The sequence below is a fragment of the Haliotis rubra genome, unplaced genomic scaffold (assembly GCF_003918875.1).
Source record: "Haliotis rubra isolate DU_JTF1 unplaced genomic scaffold, ASM391887v1 Scf1087, whole genome shotgun sequence".
Classification (NCBI taxonomy): domain Eukaryota; kingdom Metazoa; phylum Mollusca; class Gastropoda; order Lepetellida; family Haliotidae; genus Haliotis; species Haliotis rubra.
In genome coordinates, this window is record NW_025764989.1 from 200,863 (window position 1) to 226,466 (window position 25,604).

At 40.3% G+C, this 25,604-nt stretch overlaps 1 protein-coding gene across 1 annotated transcript in view; it reads left to right on the forward strand.

The window, feature by feature from the left end:
• Positions 1-918: 918 nt before the first annotated feature.
• LOC124282204 overlaps positions 919-25,604 on the forward strand; it is a gene marked incomplete at its 3' end in the record, with an annotated part of 102,220 nt that continues 77,534 nt past the window's right edge. The window contains 12 exon segments of the mRNA XM_046718166.1: positions 919-1,133; positions 8,078-8,168; positions 14,288-14,321; positions 15,275-15,407; positions 18,617-18,677; positions 19,156-19,268; positions 20,877-20,962; positions 21,982-22,040; positions 22,629-22,750; positions 23,400-23,490; positions 23,948-24,056; positions 24,631-24,805. Of these exon segments, the coding sequence (XP_046574122.1) occupies positions 975-1,133; positions 8,078-8,168; positions 14,288-14,321; positions 15,275-15,407; positions 18,617-18,677; positions 19,156-19,268; positions 20,877-20,962; positions 21,982-22,040; positions 22,629-22,750; positions 23,400-23,490; positions 23,948-24,056; positions 24,631-24,805 (1,233 nt within the window).

Below are 25,604 nucleotides of genomic sequence, written 5' to 3' on the forward strand. Positions count from 1 at the left end.
ATTAGGATCGAAAAGTGACCAGTCTAATGTCAAGTATCTGATTGTGTATCACTGAAGCCGATGTTGTTGATTGCTGTTTGTGCCACAGTTTTGGGATAACAGCATTCCAAACAATCATTTGAGACCATTCTGAATGTCATCTATGAACACAAAAGAGGCTCCCCTGGATTTACCACTGACAATAACAATAACGATAATATTAGACATAATGTGGACAAAAGCACCCATTAGCTGGTTTAACATAGTCGTCTATGTTACTGGGACGGTGGGGTAGCCTAATGGTTAACGCGTTGGCTCGTTACGCCGAAGACACGGGTTCGAATCCCCACATGGGCACAATGTGTGAAGCCCATTTCTGGTGTCCCCCGCCTTGATGTTGGTGGAATATTGCTAAAAGCGGCGTAAAACCAAACTCAGTCAGTCAGTCGTTGTCACTATCACCGAGCCCTTCAAATGATTTCACGGATATGCTTTGATAGATATGTAAAAGCAACAAATGATCCTTTGTCACAGATATTCCCCTTTCGCTTCGTTCTTCGTGTAAGAATATTAAACAGATACATTTGCATTTTCTATTAACACGTTTTCAGATTAAATATTCACAACCTATCGTGGATATATCATCATGTGTGACTGACTGCAGAAGATGATGTGTTCTACTTCAGACTTCTACTCAACGCCGCTGTCAGTAAAGTCATGCATGATAAGAACATCTTGTTCAAACTGATATTATTTGCTTTATGTAGCCCCTATTGAACAGTTGAGGAGAGTTTTTTAACGAGGAGCGGGCTTAGACTGCTCCGTACTGAAGGGAACCGTCACTGCTATATTTACAGCTAAATCTACTTCCTCGTCTCCCGAGCGCAATCGCACGGCAGTGAGTACATATACGCTGCAGCTTACTTCAGTCTTGCAAGACCTCGCTCAAGAATAGAGCACTGTATCGCATTTGGAAAAAGAATACATTCTACAAAATGTCTGGAAATCATTTTCCGGCACTTTGTGGAATATTTGTTATACTGACATGTGTTTCTTCAAGTTTTATTAACTTTGAACCGGGATTTGAGTACCAGTACAAGTATGATTCCAACGCAAATGTGAAAAATCTTGGAGATTTTCAAGTATTAGCCAAGGTGAGTTCCTGAGTCCTATTTCATTTCCATAATTCTTATTTTGTATATGCCGACACAAAATGTACTTCCAATAAATTAAGAGGACTAAATATGAGAATGGGAATGCACGCCCAGATGTTTCGCGTTAAGAGGTCAGCGACCTTGAGATAACTAGCAAAATACCCGAACACTGAAGGAGTACACAGTACATGTATTTCAGTTATTTATAGGTTTCCACCTTATTGTGGAACAAAAAGTGGTGAGAAGTGGTGCAGGTTTAACAGTTTGGGAATGGACACCCTGATGTCTCGCGTAAAAGGGGTTAGCGACCGAGAGAGAACTTGGAAAATACCCCAACACTGATGGAGTTGATCCAGCGTACATGTATTTCAGTTATTTATAGGTTTCCATCTTATTGTGGAACAAAACGTTGTGAGAAGTGGTGCAGGTTTAACAGTTTGGGAATGCACACCCTGATGTTTCGTGTTAAAGGGGTTAGCGACCGCGAGAGAACTAGCAAAATACCCGAATACTGAGGGAGTTAATGCAGAATATTTCAGTTATTTGTGGGTTTTCAACTTATTGTCGAACAAAAATCAGAAGAAGTGCCAGTTTATCGTGTGCTGAAAATTGGAAATGACAATCGTGTCAAATCTAGAATTGGTAGGATTCTGGTACGCCTTTTGGGAACAGCTGTGAACGGATTCGTGGCCCCTTAAACCACTTGAGCTCAAGTGCCCATGTGCATGAATACGGCATGAGAAGACATATATGGAGTCCTCAATAGGTGCTACGTAATCACAACATAAAGGCATATAAGTAAAAGCAAAAATTTAGTATCATCAACTACGATCGTGATTAATCAAACAAACAGGTGGCAAATTGTGTTTACACCTGTCAAGATGGAAACAGGGTACAGAATTGTAATTTATATAAATACGTTTATTGCAAGTTAATGTCGCGATTATAACTATATGGACGCGTAAACGCCAGCAAATACTTAGCGGTATCATAGCAAACGTATATATGCATATTCGGTGGAAACATCCATCGGGAATATCATTTCATTTGTATTAAGGACGTTGGGTTAGCCTAGTGGTTAAAGCGTTCGCTCGTCACGCCGAACACCCGGTTTCGATTCTCCACATGGGTGCTATGTGTGAAGCACATTTCTGTTGTCCCCCGCCGTGACATTGCTGGAATACAGCTAAAATCGGCGTAAAACCACGCACACTCACTCTTCTTTCATTTGAATTATGTCATCAAGATAGGATGATATTTAAGGAAGGTTATACCCAGATCAATTTGCTTGAAGTGACATTCATACCAGTTAAACATATCTTTGAAATCTGCGTCTAACACAGTTAAAGCAAATTACGTAACTGGAAGAACTCCCTTTAATGGTTAATCCTTTGGGAACAACGATCCTGGGCGACGTGCTCCTTTTGCTGACAACTTACAGACATGCTGACCGAGTGTCATGATTTTTATGAAGATAATTAGGGACGTGAATGCTTCAAATTCCTTGTTTACCTTCAGCCTACTGTCTGACCTTTGCATTTGTGTAGAACACGGGATGCTCAAGCCTGTGCACTTGACAAAAATGCATATTAGCTTTTTACATATGTCGGCAGTGTTTCCTTGGAAACTCAGGCAGAGCTGTGTAACCGGATTTCCAAGTAGTCCCGATTTGTCTGCCATTCACCGGCAACAACTGCGACACGGAGACACGCCTTTTGAAATACGCATGATAATGAATAAGTAAAGAATCGTTTTTATGTGTAAAACCCGAAGGACAGTGGCTTATCTCACCAAGCCTTTGAACGAAGACATTCTTAGTTACTGTTGTTATGTTTGGTTTGACAAGTTATCCGTTTAGCCCTGTGATGATTTCGGTTCATGTTAAGGTCACAAACCGGAGACTTGTAAGACTTTTTTTCTGAATCAGTGGCTTCCATCTGGTTACACTTTGATTATTATTGACGCTTGTGATTTGTCAACGTTGTGATTTCGGTGTTTAATAGACCCCAGTATCAAACAGCCAGAGCGGACACATATGATCAGGTGCTGGTTTGGGGCTAATTTCGTGACGAGAGATCACGGCTGCTTGTATTGACTACATCTTTGTTATGCTTGGTCGAGAGTCGTGCTCAGAAGGTCGTAGTGACACGACTGGAATGCGCGCTCTGGGACATATTACAACATTCACTCTATAACTCCTTTCTCCAGGGTGGAACTGGGTGGGTGGAGGGGATGGTGTGGTGCTGGTAGTTTAATGCATGTCCGCTGTCTCCATATAGCGAAAGTTACAATTACTCGAACGAGGGGGAGGATGGAGTGGTGGGAAAGGTTGAGGTGTGGATGGCAATACGGTCACATCCCGTTGTCTCAGCGATGGCTGTGTGGGGTGGGGGGTTGGGGGTGGAGGTGACTGATTGGTGGCTATTAATACATCAAAACCAAATAATCTCGAACTTGAATGTATCGAATTCCCGGTTGTGTCGAGGAATACCAACTCACTTACTCAAGAGAGCGAGATAGGTGGTGAATTCGTCACACGTCGCTCCCTTTTTGTTCCTATGTATGTCATTTCAAATAGGATCTCTCGTCCTAGTTACTAAGCAAATATTGTATCTCAGCGTGAGAGGTTCTCGTAAATTACGTACATGCCTTGACACCCACAAGTGTATTAGGCTGGTTGACAATTCGATAGTGTGTATCGTTTGAAACTACATACATTGGCTTGGCTGAGTGAGTGATGAGTCATTATTATGAAGCCCACTGAATACATGTCAAAGGTGAGATCTTTCAAGTAAGTGAGTGAGTGAGTTTTAGTTTTACGCCGCTTCTAGCAATATTCCAGCAATATCACGGCAGGGGACACCAGAAATGGGCTTCACACATTGTACCTATGTGGGGAATCGAACTCGGATCTTCGACGTGACGATCGAACGCTTTAACCACTAGGCTACCCCAGCGACCCTATTTAAAGTAAGACAAGGCCCAGTGGAATGTGTTTCAGTGGACAATCAGGACACCAGCTCTTTCACCTTCTTCAGCTGTTAATCGTGGCATATTTCTTGTACTTGTGTATCATATCATACATTTAGTCTCTCTTTATACCCTATAGAATCATTCTACACATGAAATTGATGCAAATACTGTTTGAATATTGCTACGGTTAGGCGATTGATATTGCTGTGTGTTAACAGAATATGGAAAAATGATTATTTTAGATGTTCCTAAACACTTTTTCACAATATCAAAGACACGTTTTACTTCTTTTCACTAATGCAAATCAGGAGAAAATGTTTTAAGAGACTGAAATTATAGGAATGATTCTTTTACATTTTCACACACTCTACAACAGTTGTTTCTTGTTTTAATAGTTGAAATGGTTAAATGGTTTATCTTTGTCTTAAAGCAGAATTGTATTTCAACCTTTCTTTTGGACATCTAAATCACTGTTATTGGTTTATTTCGACAGGGTCGAAAATGAGACAATTTAACTCTTCTGGAAAAGATGCATTTCACCTAAATATGAATGTACATGAGAATGTTTTCTCGTGATTTGCATAAAGCTGTTTTGTTAAGATTTCTTGTAAACTAATACTTTCTAACCTGTCTTTGACTTGTCTTGATAGTTTTTAATGCAAGTAATTCATAAAAGTAGGAGGGTATAGTTTCTTTTGGCGTTTAAGTGTATATGTACACATTCCTCTACACCTACATCGACAATGCTACACCTTCATCTACGCCTTCTCATCTATCTATATCTACACAAAACTCCACACCTACACCTTGATAACCTACATCTGCATCTACACACATACACATGTCATCGAATCCTAATTGTGCAGATCGATGCTCATGTTGTTGCTCACTGGGTTGTCTGGTCCAGACTCGAATATTTACAGACCGCCGCCATATAGCTGGAATATTGCTGAGTGCGGTGTAAAACTGAACTCACTCACTCACTCATTCACTCATCTATACTTACATCTACGAAGCTGCACCTTCATCTATGCCTAATCCTTATTCTACATCTACACATAAATGTACATCACATCAACATCCACATATACATCAACAACTATATCAATATAACATTTGTACCAACATCTACACATACTCCTTCATCTATGCCTACATCACGCACCATGTCTTCTTCTACGCCTGTTTACAGACCGCCACCATATAGCTGGAATATTGCTGAGTGTGACGTACAACTAACCTCACTCACTCACTCATCTACGCCTACACCTTAATCTACATCTACACATAAATCTACATCACATCCACATCCACGTCTACATCTACACCTATGCCAATAAAAACATCTGCACCAACAGCTACAACTCCATCTACACCTACACTTAAATCCACATCTACATATATGGCCACACTATCACTTGTAACTATATGTATAGCAACTCCTAAAGACATGTAATCCCGTTACAATTAAGATGTTATCCAAAAGGTCGGGAACCCAATCAACAAAGCAAATTTAGTCTATTTGTAAAAATAGATTTAGGACAGTAGTATCGCGGTCACACTGTGGAGGGTAACAAGCTCGTTTGTGATGCTACCGAATACAAACGCTGAAATTAATCTCCCAATTCATTCAGAGTGTCATGTAAAGCGTAATAAACATGCAATTGTCTTCCGTCTACAGCACAAGTCCGATCTAGGATTATGCTTGGACAAACATGCTGTTGTCATTCGAGTTGTCCCGTAGCCTATAATTTCCCATTAAGCAAGGTGATTACTTATGGGGTATCGTTTTCCTGATCATGACAATATCAATTGTCGACCTTAAAAATCATAAAATTAATCCTCTTTGGTAAAAATATGGCTCGACCTCATAGAATATCAGTTGAGAAATCTGTTTAGTTTGAGGACTAATCACTTCCATGACAGTTGTGATCAGTAGTATGTAATATGATCAGTGGTATTGTATGCTTAACTCTCGTGTATACGTATGTTAGAGGCCTTGTGAGTTCGTTTGAACCTACGTTGTGTTACATATAACGAAAGATAGGATGATTTGAGCACAACTTGGTTTGATCCGTGTTTTCATGTATGTTGATAATGCATCGAGCGAATTATAGACATCCGAGACGTTTACGGCTTTTATGATGGGAAGTGATCCAGGTCTTCGACGTAAACTGTTTTTGTCACAAGACGTAAAGCATGTCTTAGATGTCAACTGCTTTTGTCACAGGACGTAATGCAGGTCTAAGATGTAAACTGTTTGTGTCACAGGACGTAATGTAGGTCTTAGATGTAAACTGTTTGTGTCACAGAACGTATTGCAGGTCTTAGATGTGAACTGCTTTTGTCACAGGACGTAATGCAGGTCTTAGATGTGAACTGTTTTTTGTCACAGAACGTATTGCAGGTCTTAGATGTGCACTGCTTTGTCACAGGACGTAATGCAGGTCTTAGATGTAAACTGTTTTGTGTCACTGGACGTATTGCAGGTCTTAGATGTAAACTGTTTTTGTCACAGAATGTAATGTAGGAATTACATTTGAACTGTTTTTGTCACTAGACGAAATGCAGGTCTTAGATGTGAACTGTTTTTGTCACAGGACGTAATGTAGGAATTACATGTGAACTGTTTTTGTCACTGGACGAAATGCAGGTCTTAGATGTGAACTGTTTTTGTCACAGGACGTAATACAGATCTTACACGTGAACTGTTTTTGTCACTGGACGTAATACAGGTCTTAGATGTGAACTTCTTTTGTCACAGGACGTAATGTAGGTCTTAGATGTGAACTGTTTTTGACACTGGACGTAATGTAGGTCTTAGATGTGAACTGTTTTTGTCACTGGACGTAATACAGGTCTTAGATGTGAACTGCTTTTGTCACAGGACGTAATGTAGGTCTTAGATGTGAACTGTTTTTGTCACTGGACGTAATATAGGACTTAGATGTGAACTACGTTTGGCACAGGACGTAATGTAGGTCTTAGATGTGAACTTCTTTTGTCACTGGACGTGTGATGGAATCTTGTGACTATGTCAAACATATGCTAAATGGAAAGGGTGATCAGGCTCTGGACTTGGTTGACGCTGTGTCATCGCAACCCGACGGCGTGGGCCGTTGCCGTTGCTCTGGCGCAAAACAACAAACTACTTCGACGGGCTACGTATTTGGCTCTTTATCTTCCTTTACAAAACCATTTTACGCTTATGTAATGCTTGTCCTCGTTGTTTGTGGGCACGCGTGAATAGTCTTATTTGTCACGTTCACACCATGTTACATAACAATTCAAATTATGGGGGGAGTGTTTCTGAAGGGTAATGTCACTTCTAAGGACTTCATACCATCTCAAATAGGTTTTGCAATAGGCTTTAGAAACATAATAAAAGGTATGGTAAATGTTCTCAGTGGTCGAAAACTTGATAAACTTTTGATGCCGATATTACCTTGATTGTTTAATACCTATCATACTGTTTATAGTCACACACATATTTATATATATGCTTACAAGCCACTGTTATTGTAAAACAAAATGTTTATGTCCTCGTGGTTATTCATATTAAACATATAATACAACAACAAAAGAGTCATCCCGCCCGTTCATAATTCACAATAACTAAAAGAAAACCTATTATCTCCGGTAAGAGAAGATTCAGTTGTGCTATATCATGAGCATGTGGTTATGATGCAGCATCAAATACTGGTAAAAATTGGTGGTCTCGAAAAGCTGGGTATATTCTGCAGCATCCGTCACAAACAAATGCAAAGGCAAGTTAATTGTTCACCGGAAAAAGACATGGGAACATATGGTACATGTCAAAATAAATGAGTTGCATCGGACATCATTTTTGTCACTGATGCATCCCATCTGGAACTTCCTCCACATGTCTACTATAAATAGTCAATGACGTCATCTTGTGTCCATGTTAAAAACAGTACCCCTGTAATTCATCATGTACGTCTCTGATTCAGGTCGGCTACATCAACGTCGGTGACAGCGGCAACGGACAAGAGATCTACGTGAAGGTGTATGCTCTGCAGCTGAAGACCAAACACTCACAAGGTAGCTACTACTTCAATTCTTTTATAATACAACTACTCCCACAACTCGTACTCCTACCACCATCACCACCACCACCACTAATACTACTACTACGACTACGACCACGATTACGGCTACGACTACCATTCTTCGCCACGTTTAGTGGTAAAATTACCCATGCGGCGTTAATTTAGCTATTTCAACTAATACAGCTCCAACTATTCCTACTAAAACTACCGCCACTAGAACGGTTAAACGCTGGGAAGACAAAAAATACAGTCAAAACCAGATAATAAGACAGGGACAGTTCTATGTAATTATCAGTGAACCAGGAAGACACGCGTTTCTTTACCTTAGGCTAAAATTACACCTGAATGAGACAAGGGTAGATAAACCTGTTTCGTAGCCTTAAAATATTTCTACAGAGCACAAAACATACAATACGATACTGTTTGTACAGAACACAGCGGGCTCCTTCACGTGTTCACCTTCAATGCTTAATTCTAACCAGTCCCCACACCTGCAACTTGTTTACCACTATATCCAACATTAACATCTCCTCCACTGCAACACCCCACCTCTCCCGCCCCAACCCCACCCCACCCCACCCCACCTCACCCCATCCAACCCAACGCAAGGGTGCTCACAAGAAGCGCGATGAAAGCAAATCTATAAACAAGCAGAACGGGTAATTTCAAATGACATTAAAGTCGATTTATGGTTTGTCGTAAAACAATCAAGAAGCTATGCCCGATAGATAGATTTATGTGATTTATGAGACAATGTTGGCGAAATCACACATATACTGGGGATATCAAACACGGAATGATCTGAAATTCGTCATTACACGAACACAAGATTGACTATATAAGTAAACAAACACACAAAATACTTTTTGTCAAAGAATTCCTCCTTAATGCTTTATCTTTACAAGTATTATTTGTATCTGAAACAGGGAGGATACTGACAGCCACAAACGTTTCATAAAAGGGATTTTAGTGGTTATAAATGTCAATTTTGTTGGACACAAAACACATGCAAACTTGCCAGAGGGACTATTCGGCTTGTCCCGGAATGACACGAGTTGTCACGGATGTGATTGTCATCTATGCATGACGAAGGGCAACACTTCCTGCAGGTCCAATGTTGTGTAGATTGTCCATGTAGTCATTACGAACATATCTGTGAGTACTGTCGCTGTATAAAATAAGGATCTTTCCTAAATGGATACCCATAAAACCCATGAATACAGCCTCAGTACTTCAGTGAAACACGTCAAAACATTCTGTACACGAACGTCAGTTAAAATACGAATCCTTTCAAGTGGAATAAAGTGAATTATAGTATGTTGTTATAAATCACATTGGTGAACCACATGTTTCGCCCCCTCCAGTTGTGAAGTGTCTTAAATCATATTCACGGACTGGGTAAACCTTGTCTACATTGGGGACATCACGTTCTGTATCTGTATACTCTATAATCCTCCATTACCAGTCAATACAGCCTCAGTACTTCACGGGTTTGTATTCTCTAAAATCCTTCATTATACATGAATACAGCCTCAATACTTCACGGGCTAGTGTACTCTATAATCTTCCATTATACATGAATACAGCCTCAGTACTTCACAGGCTTGTATACTCTATAATCCTTCATTATACATGAATACAGCTTCAATACTTCACGGGCTTGTATACTCTAAAATCCTTCATTATACATGAATACAGCCTCAGTACTTCACGGGTTAGTGTACTCTAAAATCTTCCATTATCCATTATTACAGCCTCAATACTTCACAGGCTTGTATACTCTAAAATCCTTCATTATACATGAATACAGCCTCAATACTTCACGGGTTAGTGTACTCTAAAATCTTCCATTATCCATTATTACAGCCTCAATACTTCACAGGCTTGTATACTCTAAAATCCTTCATTATACATGAATACAGCCTCAATACTTCAAGGGTTAGTGTACTCTAAAATCTTCCATTATCCATTATTACAGCCTCAATACTTCACAGGCTTGTATACTCTAAAATCCTTCATTATACATGAATACAGCCTCAATACTTCACGGGCTTCTATACACTATAATCTTCCATTATACATGAAAACAGCCTCAGTACTTCACGGGGCTCTCTACTCTAAAATCTTTCATTATGCATGAATACAGCCTCAGTACTTCACAGGCTTGTGTACTCTAAAATGCTTCATTATCCATTAATACAGCCTCAATACTTCACGGGCCAGTGTACCCTATAATCTTCCATTATCCATGAATACAGCCTCAGTACTTCACAGGCTTCTGTACTCTAAAATCCTTCATTATACATGAATACAGCTTCAATACTTTACGGGCTAGTGTACACTATAATCTTCCATCATCCATGAATACAGCCTGAGTACTTCACGGGCTTGTGTACTCTAAAATCCTTCATTATCCATTAATACAGCCTCAATACTTCATGGGCTAGCGTACTCTATAATCTTCCATTTTCCATGAATACAGCCTCAGTACATCACAGGCTTGTTTACTCTAAAATACTTCATTATCCATGAATACAGCTTCAATACTTCATGGGCTAGAGTACTCTATAATCTTCCATTATCCATGAATACAGCCTCAGTACTTCACAGGCTTGTGTACTTTAAATCCTTCATTATACATGAATACAGCCTCAATACTTCACGGGCTAGTGTACTCTATAATCTTCCATCATCCATGAATACAGCCTCAGTATTTCACAGGCTTGTGAACTCTAAACCCTACATTATCCATTAATACGGCCTCAATACTTCACGGACTAGTGTACTCTATAATCTTTCATTATCCATGAATACAGCCTCAATACTTCACGGGCTTGTGTACTCTAAAATCCTTCATTATGCATGAATACAGCCTCAGTACTTCACCTCAATAATACACTTCACATGAATACAGCCTCAATACTTCACGGGCTAGCGTACTCTATAATCTTCCATTATCCATGAATACAGCCTCAGTACTTCACGGGCTTCTGTACTCTAAAATCCTTCATTATCCATGAATACAGCCTCAATACTTCACAGGCTTGTTTACTCTAAAATCCTTCATTATACATGAATACAGCCTCAATACTTCACGGGCTAGTGTACTCTATAATCTTCCATTATACATGAATACAGCCTCAATACTTCACGGGCTAGTGTACTCTATAATCTTCCATTATCCATGAATACAGCCTCATTACTTCACAGGCTTGTTTACTCTAAAATCCTTCATTATCCATTAATACAGCCTCAGTACTCCAAAGGCTTGTATACTCTAAAATCCTTCATTATCCATGAATACAGCCTCAATACTTCACAGGCTAGTGTACTCTAAAATCCTTCATTATCCATGAATACAGCCTCAATACTTCACGGGCTAGTGTACTCTATAATCTTCCATTATCCATGAATACAGCCTCAGTACTTCACAGGCTTGTATACTCTAAAATCCATCATTATACATGAATACAGCCTCAATACTTCACAGGCTTGTTTACTCTAAAATCCTTCATTATACATGAATACAGCCTCAATACTTCAAGGGCTAGCGTACTCTATAATCTTCCATTATCCATGAATACAGCCTCAGTACTTCACAGGCTTGTCTACTCTAATATCCTCCATTAGATATGAATACAGCATCAGTACTTCACAGGCTTGTATACTCTAAGATTTTTCATTATCCATTAATACAGCCTCAATACTTCACGGGATAGTGTACACTATAATCTTCCATTATATATCAATACAGCCTCAATACTTCACGGGCTAGTGTACTCTATAATCTTCCATTATAAATAAATACAGCCTTAGTACTTCACGGGCTTCTGTACTCTAAAATCCTTCATTATCCATGAATACAGCCTCAATACTCCACAGGCTTGTTTACTCTAAAATCCTTCATTATACATGAATACAGCCTCAATACTTCACGGGCTAGTGTACTCTATAATCTTCCATTAAACATGAATACAGCCTCAATACTTCACGGGCTAGCGTACTCTATAATCTTCCATTATCCATGAATACAGCCTCATTACTTCACAGGCTTGTTTACTCTAAAATCCTTCATTATCCATTAATACAGCCTCAGTACTCCAAAGGCTTGTATACTCTAAAATCCTTCATTATCCATTAATACAGCCTCAATACTTCACGGGCTAGTGTACTCTATAATCTTCCATTATCCATGAATACAGCCTCAGTACTTCACAGGCTTGTTTACTCTAAAATCCTTCATTATCCATGAATACAGCTTCAATACTTCACGGGCTAGTGTACTCTATAATTTTTCATTATCCATGAATACAGCCTCAGTACTTCCCAGGCTTGTATACTCTAAAAGCCATCATTATACATGAATACAAACTCAATACTTCACGGGCTTGTTTACTCTAAAATCCTTCATTATACATGAATACAGCGTCAGTACTTCAAGGGCTAGCGTACTCTATAATCTTCCATTATCCATGAATACAGCCTCAGTACTTCACAGCCTCAATATCCTTCATTATACATGAATACAGCCTCAGTACTTCACAGGCTTGTTCACTCTAAAATCCTTCATTATCCATGAATACAGCCTCAATACTTCACAGGCTAGTGTACTCTATAATCTTCCATTATACATCAATACAGCCTCAATACTTCACGGGCTAGTGTACTCTATAATCTTCCATTATCCATGAATACAGCCTCAGTACTTCACAGGCTTGTATACTCTAAAATCCTTCATTATACATGAATACAGCATCAGTACTTCACAGGCTTGTTTACTCTAAAATCCTTCATTATCCATGAATACAGCCTCAGTACTTCACGGGCTAGTGTACTCTATAATCTTCCGTTATCCATGAATACAACCTCAGTACTTCACAGGCTTGTGTGCTCTAAATCCTTCATTATACATGAATACAGCCTCAATACTTCACAGGCTTGTGTATTTTAAATCCTTCATTATACATGAATACAGCCTCAGTACTTCACGGGCTTGTGTACTCTAAAATCCTTCATTATCCATTATTATAGCCTCAATATTTCACGGGCTAGTGTACTCTAAAATCTTCCATTATACATGAATACGGCCTCAGTACTTCACGGGCTAGTGTACTCTATAATCTTCCATTTTCCATGAATACAGCCGCAGTACTTCACGGGCTAGTGTACTCTATAATCTTCCATTATCCATTAATACAGTCTCAGAACGTTATGGGATTGTAAACTCAACACATTCCCCCAGGACCACAGAATACATCGTCAATGCTGTACGGACCTGTATAAACTATCGCCCATAGATATATTCATTTTATTAATACTTCACGAGTCTTACACACTGCATTCCTCGATCACCCATTAATACCCGATCACTATTTCACGGGCGTGTATATAATACAATACAATAATTGTCATTGAATCAACTGATAAGAAATTAATCGTGGATTTTGCAATTGATCACGGTTTCACTATGGTATACAGCAGTTAATTCCCTTTTTTAATTTAGGAAACATTCAAGACATGTATTGTGTCTCGTGTCTGGATATTGCATTGCACGGGGGATTGTTTACGTGTTAGTTTTCGCAAAACATTCAAAGTCACGCTCCGGTGAATCCGCAGAATGTTAAAAGTCACAATCTGACTTCGCGATGGCTCTTGCATAACGCCCAAAGACAGCTGAATGATCGAGGTCTCTTGCTGTTTGTGTCATGACTGCCGCACAGACACGCCTGTCATTATATTTCTGCACAGTTTCTTAGCAAAATACTTTTCACCGGCTGACAAAGAAGAAAAGGTCTTATGGCAAATTTAATTCTAGTTTTATGACAGGTCCAAACATTATTCTTTCTTAAGAGCAGTATATGTAATATACGTTAAAGCTATTTTTGCAACGTGCATAGGCCATTTTTTACAGGGACATATGATAAGACTATAGACTATGGAAGAGGAGGTGAATACTGCATAGGCGAGGAATTCTTGGTATTACATATGTGTATGTCTCGTAGTCTTAACTCCGCCTTGAAGTTATATTGCCTTGCATGTCATGTTAGGGTGTCTGTTTTGATATTTTGATACCATACTTTTTATAAAGTTGATTTTCTTGTTATTTTTCAGATACCATTGGCCATCATTTGGACTTCTCGAAATGGTAATTGTGAAATCAATGAGCGCGTATACGTTTAAATTTCTGATCGCCCTTATTCATCTAAGGAGAGGGATAGAATGATTGATTGACGGATTGATTGATTGATTGAGTGAGTGAGTGAGTGAGGTTTTACGCCGCTTTAAGCAATATTCCAGCAATATCACGGCACGGACACAAGAAATGGGCTTCACACACTGCACCCACGAGGGGAATCGAACCAGGGTCTTCGGCGTGACGAACAGACGCTTTAACCATTAGGCTACCTCACAGCGATCTGGACAAGAGAGAGATTACCCATGTTTGATCGTGGCGACCAATGAAAGAAATAAAAAATAGATATGCTCCTGGTATGGATATAACATAAATGTTTTCAACCTAGTAACGTTCTCGCTCCGAAAAGCTGCAAATTTGCTGATACGGCGTTAATCAATGTTCTCTCACCTAGTAACGTTTTGACAAGGTCGTGTATTGTTTACTCTGCCTAAAAACTGACTGTGTAAAAGGCCACGGTATGACAAGAGTGTGTTAGTGGTAGTAGCGTGCTATAACTTTCCTATGCAGTCCGGTGCTAAATTGAGTCTAGTGAAACACAATTAATTACCACCGTATTTTAAGCGTCCCCTGAATAAAACGGACAAAACCATTTCCTCGTCCATAAGAAATCTCTGCTGAAAGAGTCAATCGTACAATTATGACTATATCATGAGTATGTATTTGTTTCAGCAGTATTACAGCTGTACGACAAAAACATTTTAGTCTGGACCGGATAATGTAGTGATTGATGCAATGATATACGATGACAGAGGATGTGTTTATGAATCACTATCAAGTATTGATAACAGGTCAAATGTGAACAATCCAAAGTATGTTTTACCATCGCTCTGTAGTCTTCAAGGTGTCTTGCTTGACCAGTTATTATCAAATCTACACACGGACATTCATTATGTATCTCACAGGTTCTCGTTTGTGATCACGTCCCGTGGCGAGATTCTCCATGTCTACCACCCTCCTGACGACGACGACGAAGCTGTTGCAATGAAGAAAGGAGCCGCCGCCATGTTCGCGTCTCGTCTACACCACGCCACTGAGGTAATGAGGAATTACTAGTTAACCAGGCGTCTAAGTCTGCCAGTGTTGAACCGTCTTTTAGACAGCATTCCCGGTTCTCATTGCTTATAGGTTCATAGATTAATAGAATTCTACACCTAAACATCGTTAGTCTTGACGTCAAAATGTGGTGGGTGTAATGAAATTACAGGTTGAGCTTCGTGTTAGAAAGCTTTATTAGGACCTTGGATGCTAACAGTGGCTGGTGCTATGAGCACATGACCTTAAACAGGAAGTCATGTACTGCTAACCTAACACTAGTAACATTGATAGTACTATGTTTATTGAGTCTCTGATATCCGAGTAATTCTCCCGAGATCATGAAATATATGCTAGTCCAATGTACGAATCCGACTATATAAAACCGTAAAAAACACCGACTTAAAGATATATCGGCTTACGGACTATGCCTCCGCCTTTCTAGTTCACCCCTGCTGCTATACAGTGCGAGATCATGGTTGGTTCAGTGGTTAAAAACGCCGTCTTTCTATCAAGCATTTGCCAGATTTGGAGTCCTGGAACCGTATGGTCGCGGGTTCGAATCCCATTTTTATCCCAATTATAGTCTTATGTGATTCCTATTCACTTGATAACACATCTGATAATTTTGCTTATTTTAGAGTCGCGCATGCCCGTGGACCAATGGCTTGTAGCAAGAAATTGTAGTTTTATATATTTGAACTGTCCCAATAGTGTGAGAAGAAAAACTTGAATGTTATACCAGTGTGGTTTCTGTCACGCAATTCAACGTTTCACCTGACCAACCAAACTCTAATCGACCCTCACGACACCCATTAGCGTGCTGGGGAGCTATTCTAACTCGGGTGCCATTGGATACACACAAAAGCAACCGTCAGCCACATGTGAAATATAAGCGCTTGTATCGGTATGCGATCTGCAGCCTCCTGTATTTACACTACCCTTCAATGCGCGTCAGTAATCTACTTCCTGGTCCGTCACCTGAACAGGTAGAGCCAGCTCGGAGGACCTGCGACAGCGTGTGGCCCGTTTCAATAATTACAAGTCGAGGCCACCAGTCATGTAAGAATTGCGTATGCATGAGGTTTGGGCGTTCCCCGCTGTGGTAAACGGCACATAATAGACGACCTACACAGAAGCCCTGTGGGCGTATCATTTAAAAAAGAAATAGACGTGCTGCTTACAGTTGTGCAGGATGTGAAGTTTATGCCTTTATATGTTTAAACTTGTGTCCCGCCTCTTACGGTACATGTCGTGCATACTTTACTGCTCTATAATACAATACACGCATGTGTGTTTCCTGTTGTATAGTCAGCGGCGCACTAAGCAATATCCACGATACAGGGTGGCGGTCTTTATATGATCAGATATTGGCTCGACACACGAGTTATTGATATGGCAGTATTTGATACAACACGAAATAAACCATTTATACCACTTGATCCACTTTCGATTTGATGTGATTTAATTGTTGTTTAATGCCGCACTCAGCGGTATTCTAGCTATATGGCGGCGGTTGATTATAACATATTTTATTCATTCAAGAAAAGGATCGGGCACAAGTTGTTCAACTTAGAAAGACCCCCTACTGATAATTACACAATTCATCTTACAACAATATACACAAGTGACAGACATAGGTTAAAATATGTACAACAGAAGTTAACTGAGAAAACGTTTTGTTTGAGAGATATAGATATGTACATATTTGAAAACATTCTGATTTTTAGTAATTGAGAGACCTGCATTACCAGTGATATCGATCATCACCAAGATACAGGCGTTCGTGAAACTTAAAACAATGTCGCTTCATATATTTTTGGATCTTTCTATCAACCCATTAACAAATACATTTATACTGAATTTCACTGATTTGTAGCATTGCAAAAGGTCGGTGCTAAGGACTGATGCTAGAAAACACACACACCACAGGGTCAGATACATCTTTTTGTGAAAAGGGAGGTGCATAGTTCATTTTCACCTGTTTTTACGAGAGCTTCAGTGGTCATTTAATAAACTTTCAGGACACCTTGCACACCCCCTCTGGATCCGCCTATGCACCCCTTGCAATTGGAAAACACAATAATGAACCTATCTACATATAGGTTGTGAATCAAAGTTGTCTTAGGTGCAGGGTTACGACCCTTACACATTTCAGGATCTTCTTAACATAAACTTGAATCCCAGGTTAACTACGATTACGAATCCTGGTCTGTCAGCACCATAAACCTGCTCCAGAAATTCACCGAGACCTCCACGTCTTCAAATATTGACAGTTTTCTTCTACATTCAACTCACAATAGTTGTGTTCAATACTAAACGAACGTTTAATTATTCAAACTGAAGCTCAGTGCATGTTTCTAAACAGACCATTGTTGTGTCTTCCGGAGAAGCAAGGAGCATTTCCGAGAGTTACCTTTGTGTTGAATATGTCAACCAGACAAGAATCAGGAAGGTGTATTATCTTACCTTCATGTAAAATACTTTAATTTCATTGGTCAATGAAGCTTTAACAAGTTTCCGTCTCACCCCTCCCAGGAGGGTGACAACAGTAAATATTACCCGCTGCCACGGTAACCGCCAAGCTCTCCGCCGAGAAGCTGAAGCGCTAACAATCGTATGACGTCATGATATGACGCATGCAGTGCCCGAGTTCGAAAACCGTTCGATCAGCTGTTTTTGTGTTCACTTTATACATATTTATTTTACCGACTTTCACTGCTTTATTTAAGCTATTTTGTACGTGGAGTGGTTTGCACACTCGACTTCAACATAATTAACCATTTTTCTAGCTGTCTTTAGCTTGTCAGAATATGTTTCACTGATTTTTAAAATCCAGTCGAGAGGCAGACGCCATTTTGTTTACATGTCATATAGTCGGTCGCGATCTTTAACATAACATTAAATGATGTTTTGTACATTTAACATGGCGGTAAGATAAATACGTTGTATGCTTCTCCCTCGGATAATACAGTCTGATGAAATACATCAGACCGTATTACCCTCGAGAGAAGCATACAACTTATAATGTCAGACACAGCTACAAGTGTATTATCGTTTCCCGACGGTGTAGTGTGCAGTCTATGCTATGGTTGCCGATTGACTACACTCGGTTGTTTACAGGCAGTAGATATCGTACTGATTGTTATTGATTAAGGACCAACACTCATTCCTTCTCACCTGGATACAAATGTCTTTGGTTGTCTTTTCAGGGTCATGTCCATGCAACTGACGACGGCTGGGGTTATCACGTGAGAGAAACTGGACATGAGGGTAAGGATCGGGGTTAGGGTCTGGGACCGGGCAGGCATTGGGTGTCAGGGTTAGTATTGACGACTTAGATTGATTGCTGGCCGTGGGAGGGCTGGCTGGCTGTTGTAAGGTCGAAATGGGTTTTAAACATGTGATAGATTGGAGGCCGTGGTTGTGCTTATGATCCGGGATGTGTTCATAAGAAAGAGTTGGATGCCGCAGGACGGATGTTGATTGAGGACTGGTCAGAGTCCGTGGATGTGTTGGAGGATGTTGATTGAGGACTGGTCCGAGTCCGTGGATGTGTTGGAGGATGTGGATAGGATGGTTTTCGTGGGTGGGTTGGTTGACGAAGATGGGCTGCTTGTCAAGGACGGGTTGCACGCAATGGTATATAACTGTTTGGCAGGAATGCAGTCTGATATATTGGTTGTCTTGAATATACGAGTCCTTTCTTTAATTGTTGACATTTTTTAAATGTATTGCAATCCTACTCCAGGTCCTCACAACGCCACCTACTCTGTGCGGCCAACTCACACAGGTCACGTGTTCACCAAGACGAGATATCCGGGTCACCACCCCGTCACGCACGCAACATCAGATTATACCAAGGTAGACCACGCACTTTCTGCTGCTGCCGAGGAAGCATATCAGGAAATACTGCTCGAAATTTTAGTTAACTTTGCAAAAATCTATTCCCTCCAATAATACATTGAAACGGCATATCATAGTGTACAATGGACATATTGCTATACCATATAATGTGTGAGAAGGATACAAAACGGAGAAAATTCGGGATCAGTTTCAAACAGATCAAGATAACGTCCCCGAAAAGACTGACTTACTGACTGAGTTTGGTTTTACGCCGCTTTTAGGAATATTCCAGCAACATCACGGCGGGGGGACACCAGAAATGGGCTTCACACATTGTACCCATGTGGGGATTCGAACCCGGGTCTTCGGCGTGACGAGCCAACGCTTTGATCACTAGGCTACCCCACCGCTCCTCCCCGAAAAGAAGGGTCAGAACAGGTGTTCAGCAACCCATGCGTGTCGTACGAGGCGACTAGCGGGTTCGGGCGGTCAGGCTCACTGACTTCTTTCATACATGTCGTCGTATTACAACTGCGCGGGTTGATGACCATAATGTCAATCACTGGATTGTCTGGTCCAGACTGGAATATTTACGGACTGCGTCATAAAGCTAGAATATTGCTGAGTGCGGCGTTACACAACAAGCTCACACAACAAACAGTGACTTGCATCTACAAGTACGTGATAAACCCCAACAAAGCCAAAATGAAATAATTTAACAGAAACCTTAAACAGTCTAACCAAGGGTTTCAATGTCTGCCTAGGGCGTGATTCGCAGTGCGTAGACAACACTTTATACTAAAATAGTAAATATAGCTTTTTCCACGCACGCGTGGTACGTACTGCGTGATGTTTAGTGCGTGATCTTGCTTACGTTCAAACCGCGTCCGAATACGCATCACGTAGCTATACGGAGGCCGTTAGTAAGGATTCCCAAGGGGTCTTGCCAATGTCACGTGGTTTTCATTGCCCACACAAGTTGCAAAATTCCAAGGAATTCGGTACCCGAGATACTTCTTGAACAATTAAAGTTAGGTTTCCATGTGCTCAAACTATTTTATTACTATTTTATTGCTACTATTTTTTTTTAATTTTTAATCAATAATGTTTTTTCTTCGGTTTGTGTTTTTTCACATACAAGTACAATAACCCTGCAATAACCACATCTTCTGTTATGTCTATTATTTTTCTAGCGTTCTTTGAGAAGCAAAGTGGAATTGTAGACTGCAATTATGATCAGTACGATCTCCAGGAAAAGAAAGATTTGACGTATCACATAGCCTTTACACGCGTACACATGGAATTGGACAATACGCACTACGCATCACGCAATTACGCAGACAATACGTAAACATGGACACCTTGCTTCAACCTTTGTCGTCTACTCAGAGAGGACCGAAGGTGTTAAACGCTGTGGCGGACTTTGTACTGTACATTTGACATTTTAAGAGCGCCTCAACCAATGTTCTTTTTCTCACAATGAACACTTGTCAGATTAAAACTACTGCCCCATCATATACTGTTCTCATGCTAAAACATAGCAAGACGAATAAGTCAAAGTACTTTGATTACCATGGGTATGCATATATACTTGACTATATGACGATATGATGGGCGTGGTTTCAGACGCTGTATTACGACACTGCCCTTGGAACAATGCACACCATTCAAGTAGAGGAGAAGTTCCGGGTTATGCATAAGACTGCAGAAGGGTGAGGATGTTGAATATTTCGCTTGAAAACACATTTTACTGTTGATGTCACCATCTTTATTATATCACACTCATTTGCCTGGCACGGTTGCCCAAGTCAGTCAGCAGAGGCCCCGGTATTCGATGTGCAGAGTTGCGTCCATTTGTTGTTTGTGGGGTCGGATCACGGGTCGTCATGGTGATGTTTCTGGGTTTGTCAACGCCGTGACCACGCTGGTTTTTTTATTTCTGATTATCAATCTTAATGAAATGACGACCATCATACTCAAACATTTAAATTTACTGGACTATGTGCAACGTTGCTCTCAAAGTATTTTACCCTCATTTCAGATTAATTTGAGATAGCGACACAGGTCGTTGCCTCAATGTGATTAGAGTGAGTGAGTTTTAGTTTTACGCCGATGTTAGCAACGTTCCAGCACTATTACGACTGTGGGCACCAGAAATGGGCCTCACACATCGTATCCACATTTAACCGCTAGGCTACCCTACATAATGTGATCATAATGATCTCTCCGGTTAAGTGATCATCATGCCCCTCTTATTGAGAATACAAATGAGTGGCACCACAGAAAAAAGGTGAGGTGAGGTAAAATTGGGTTTAACGTCGTGCTTGAGAATATTTTGCTCACATGACGACGTGCATGCGTGTGTATGTGTATGTGCGGCTGCTTGTACTAGCCCAGACTTAAGCTGGTTTTATAGTGCTAGCCAACTGAGATATCATGCCGCAGTGAAGCATGAATACCCCACTCTGACACATTATACTGACTCCAAGCCGAACAGTCCTTGTTGTAGCCATTAATGCCGAGCGCCAGGCAGGGACCAACAAGTACCATATTTTAACGTCTTTTGGTATTACGCGGTCGGGGATTGAACCCGCGACCTTCCGCTCTCCGTGCGGACGCTCTTACCACTACACCATGGAGGCGGTCACAGACAAAAGGATTGAACTGGCTAGATATGTAACATACGCACCTGGTACTGTCTATATCTATGTTATTTTCTACCACTCACTAGATATGACCCGTATGAAAACAGTCGTCCCGTCAAGGCGGTCAACAACTTCACAGAAATGGGTGAGCAGTTATATGTAGTTATGACAGACCCTTACGGTTATCAGCGGTGGTAAATATTTTACAGATGCTTCTGCGAATTTGTACATTATTTGTTGGATGATGTTATCTTCAAAAGAGCTTATGTGGATCTGACTTAAGACAGATATACATTTATACCAAGACTAACAAGTCCCCAATCAAATTCAATTTACTAGAACGATTTATGTTTATTATTAAATGAGCACATTCAATGAATCCATACATGGATCCTGATAAAATCATACACATGATTAACCGGATTCAACCCCAAAAAATGGAAATTAATTGACTTTTTTCACGCACGCACGTGCACACACACACGCACGCACGCACGCACGCACGCGCGCGCGCACGCACACACACACACACACACACACACACACACGTTTTCCAAAATGCTGTACACCCACTTTTTTCTATAAAACTGTAACCTCGCTCGGACTTGAATACACAATGTCTTGGATCTATCGCGTTTGGAACTGTTTACTTACATGAAACCTGTGTCAGTGCTGTGAAGAAGAGTACATCAAAACTGTAATATATGACAGTCTACATGATTGCTGTCTCCAGAATTACCCGAGATGTCAGCACAAGGTTCAGGAAAGCTGGTGTTCCTCAGCAAACACAAGGTTGTCAGTATTCCCAGCAAACCAAAGACAGGCATCAGTACGGCGTCCATTCATATCAAAGAGGTAACCGTTTATATATCTTTTACATTCAAAATACAGAGTGAATCCCCATCTGTGGCGTTAACTCGATTTCTGTTGTGAAAATTTGTATTCATACGTTAGCGATGGCACTCCTGTTCAGATGCGTCAGAAACAGTAGATCGTTTCAGTCACCTTCATATCGATCGGATACAACAAACACTTGTTACAACATTTTCAAACCTTCCTCCTTGAAAACCTTCTTCAAATTGTATTGTTAATATCGATGGGGTTTTTGATGTGATCTTGTTTAAGAAAACTAAAAATGAATCAGAAAGCATTTAGAAAGAGAAAGATAATATACAGAGAATCTGTTCAGTAAAGTCTAAAGACACCTAAGTTTGCATCATAAATGGAATGCTAAAAGCTAGGAATCGTTAATATTTTGTAGCACACAATTTAAACAATGTAAATCCCCTTGCATATTAACGAACCATAGCTTTTCGTCCAATTAATCTCACGCTAACGCTTATGTCAGTCGGTGACAGAAAGGAAACCAATAAAATAATAAAATGCAGAAAATGTGCAAAACGTATGTGCACATTTGATAGGAAAATGTCTTAAATAATAAATTGAGAATCAACGTAGACGTACGGGACCTCAGAACCCTCATCTAGTACATCGTTTGTCCCAGGTGAAGCGCAAGAAGACAGCAGTCAATGTGACGGAGTACCTGCAGTATGTGAAGGGGAACCTCACCTGCATGCGAAACGAGCCAGATAAAGGTACTACTATGTGTAGATATGGTCTAGGGTCTTAATGTTATAGAGTCCCGTAAATAAATACAAGTTTCTAAATCACACATTTGGTCCATTTGTAAACACAAGTCTCAAAAAACCACACATTTGATTCGGTTGTAAATAGTGGATTCTAACTGACTGAGTTTGGTTTTACGCCGCTTTTAGCAATATTCCAGCAACATCACGGCGGGGGACACCAGATATGGGCTTCACACATTGTACCCATGTGGGGATTCGAACCCGGGTCTTCGGCGTGACGAGCCAACGCTTTAACCATTAGGCTACCCCACCGCCCCTAGTGGATTCTAAAGCCTGTAGGTTATCAATATGTAAATACCACCTTTGAAAATCAAATAGTTGATCGGAGTGTGAATACAAGCTTCTTAAGCACACAGTAAGGGGAGAATCTGGAATATTAAAATGTTTGCTGTCTTTTTTTCAGGTTCGAAGAAGTTGGACAAATGCTTCACTGAACTTGTTAACGTTCTCCGGGACTTACCTGACAAACAGCTGACTCTCCTTGCCAAACGCTACCTAACCGACAGGCCGAGGTGAATAAACCCTTAAAGTACTTACTAGACACAAATTGGAACAGTTTGATGGCACTTGTCTTATATAAATCAATATTTTATGCAATAAATGTTTTTACATAAGAATATGTATTTATACACCTGTACATTATACACAAGTAGTATACTATATTCGTATTTGAACACTTTGTAAAGGGATGTTTTAAAAAATTTATTTATCGCCTAACATATGATGAAGGAGTAAGGATATGCTCCGAAACGTTGTGTTCCTCATAATAAAGAAGTTGACATCCATGAAAGACTCTCTTCCTCATGTGTATCACTTCTAAATGCCATCCAAAGATCATCTTAAGCTGAATGGTATTATTAACTGCCAGGTATCTGATTGTTCCTCGTGTGTATAATGAATATCTTATACCAGTTGATCACCTTAGCTCAGCTCCTAGTTTACCTAGTTTTATCTAGTTTACCTGTTTGTACTTCACGTGATGCATAAACATGTCCACTGGTAGATGCATTTTAATCATCATGGTCCCAACGACACCTGCAAGCAGTGGTGCGCGCTTTTTCAATCCTCCATTACATCTATCTACAGACTGACTAAGACCTTCAAGGACCAGAACCACATGTTTGATGCTATCGCTGGTCTGACCACAGACCTGTCTCAGCAGCTCCTGCTGGACCTTGTCCTTAACAGATCCAGACCCGACTCCTCCCTGGTGATGAGACTCATGTTCCACATCGTCTCCTTTGATGAACCACCAATAGACGTAAGTGTAGACATGTGTGGTATAACAGTTACAAGCTTATGTTGTACATCGCCTCCCTTGATGAACCACCGATAGATGTAAATATAGATATGTGTGGTATAACAGTTACAAGCTTATGTTGTACATCGTCTCTCTTGATGGACCACCGATAGATGTAAATATAGATATGTGTGGTATAACAGCTACAAGCTCATGTTCCACATTGCCTCCCTTGATGAACCACCGATAGATGTAAATATAGATATGTGTGGTATAACAGTTACGAGCTTATGTTGTACATCGTCTCTCTTGATGGACCACCGATAGATGTAAATATAGATATGTGTGGTATAACAGTTACAAGCTTATGTTGTACATCGTCTCTCTTGATGGACCACCGATATAAGTAAATATAGATATGTGTGGTATAACAGTTACAAGCTTATGTTGTACATCGTCTCTCTTGATGGACCACCGATAGATGTAAATATAGATATGTGTGGTTTAACAGCTACAAGCTTATGTTGTACATCGTCTCTCTTGATGGACCACCGATAGATGTAAATATAGATATGTGTGGTATAACAGTTACAAGCTTATGTTGTTCATCGTCTCTCTTGATGGACCCCTGGTAGACGTAAGTGTAAATATGTGGTATAGCAGTTACAAGCCTCCCAGATTGTATCACCTATTTCAGCACGGCTCCCTTGGGAGCTGCATAAATCGCCTTACACGCGCATGTTGTAGTGCATCGTCTCCCATGATTGACCGCCGATGGATGTAAATGTTGTAGTGCATCGTCTCCCATGATTGACCGCCG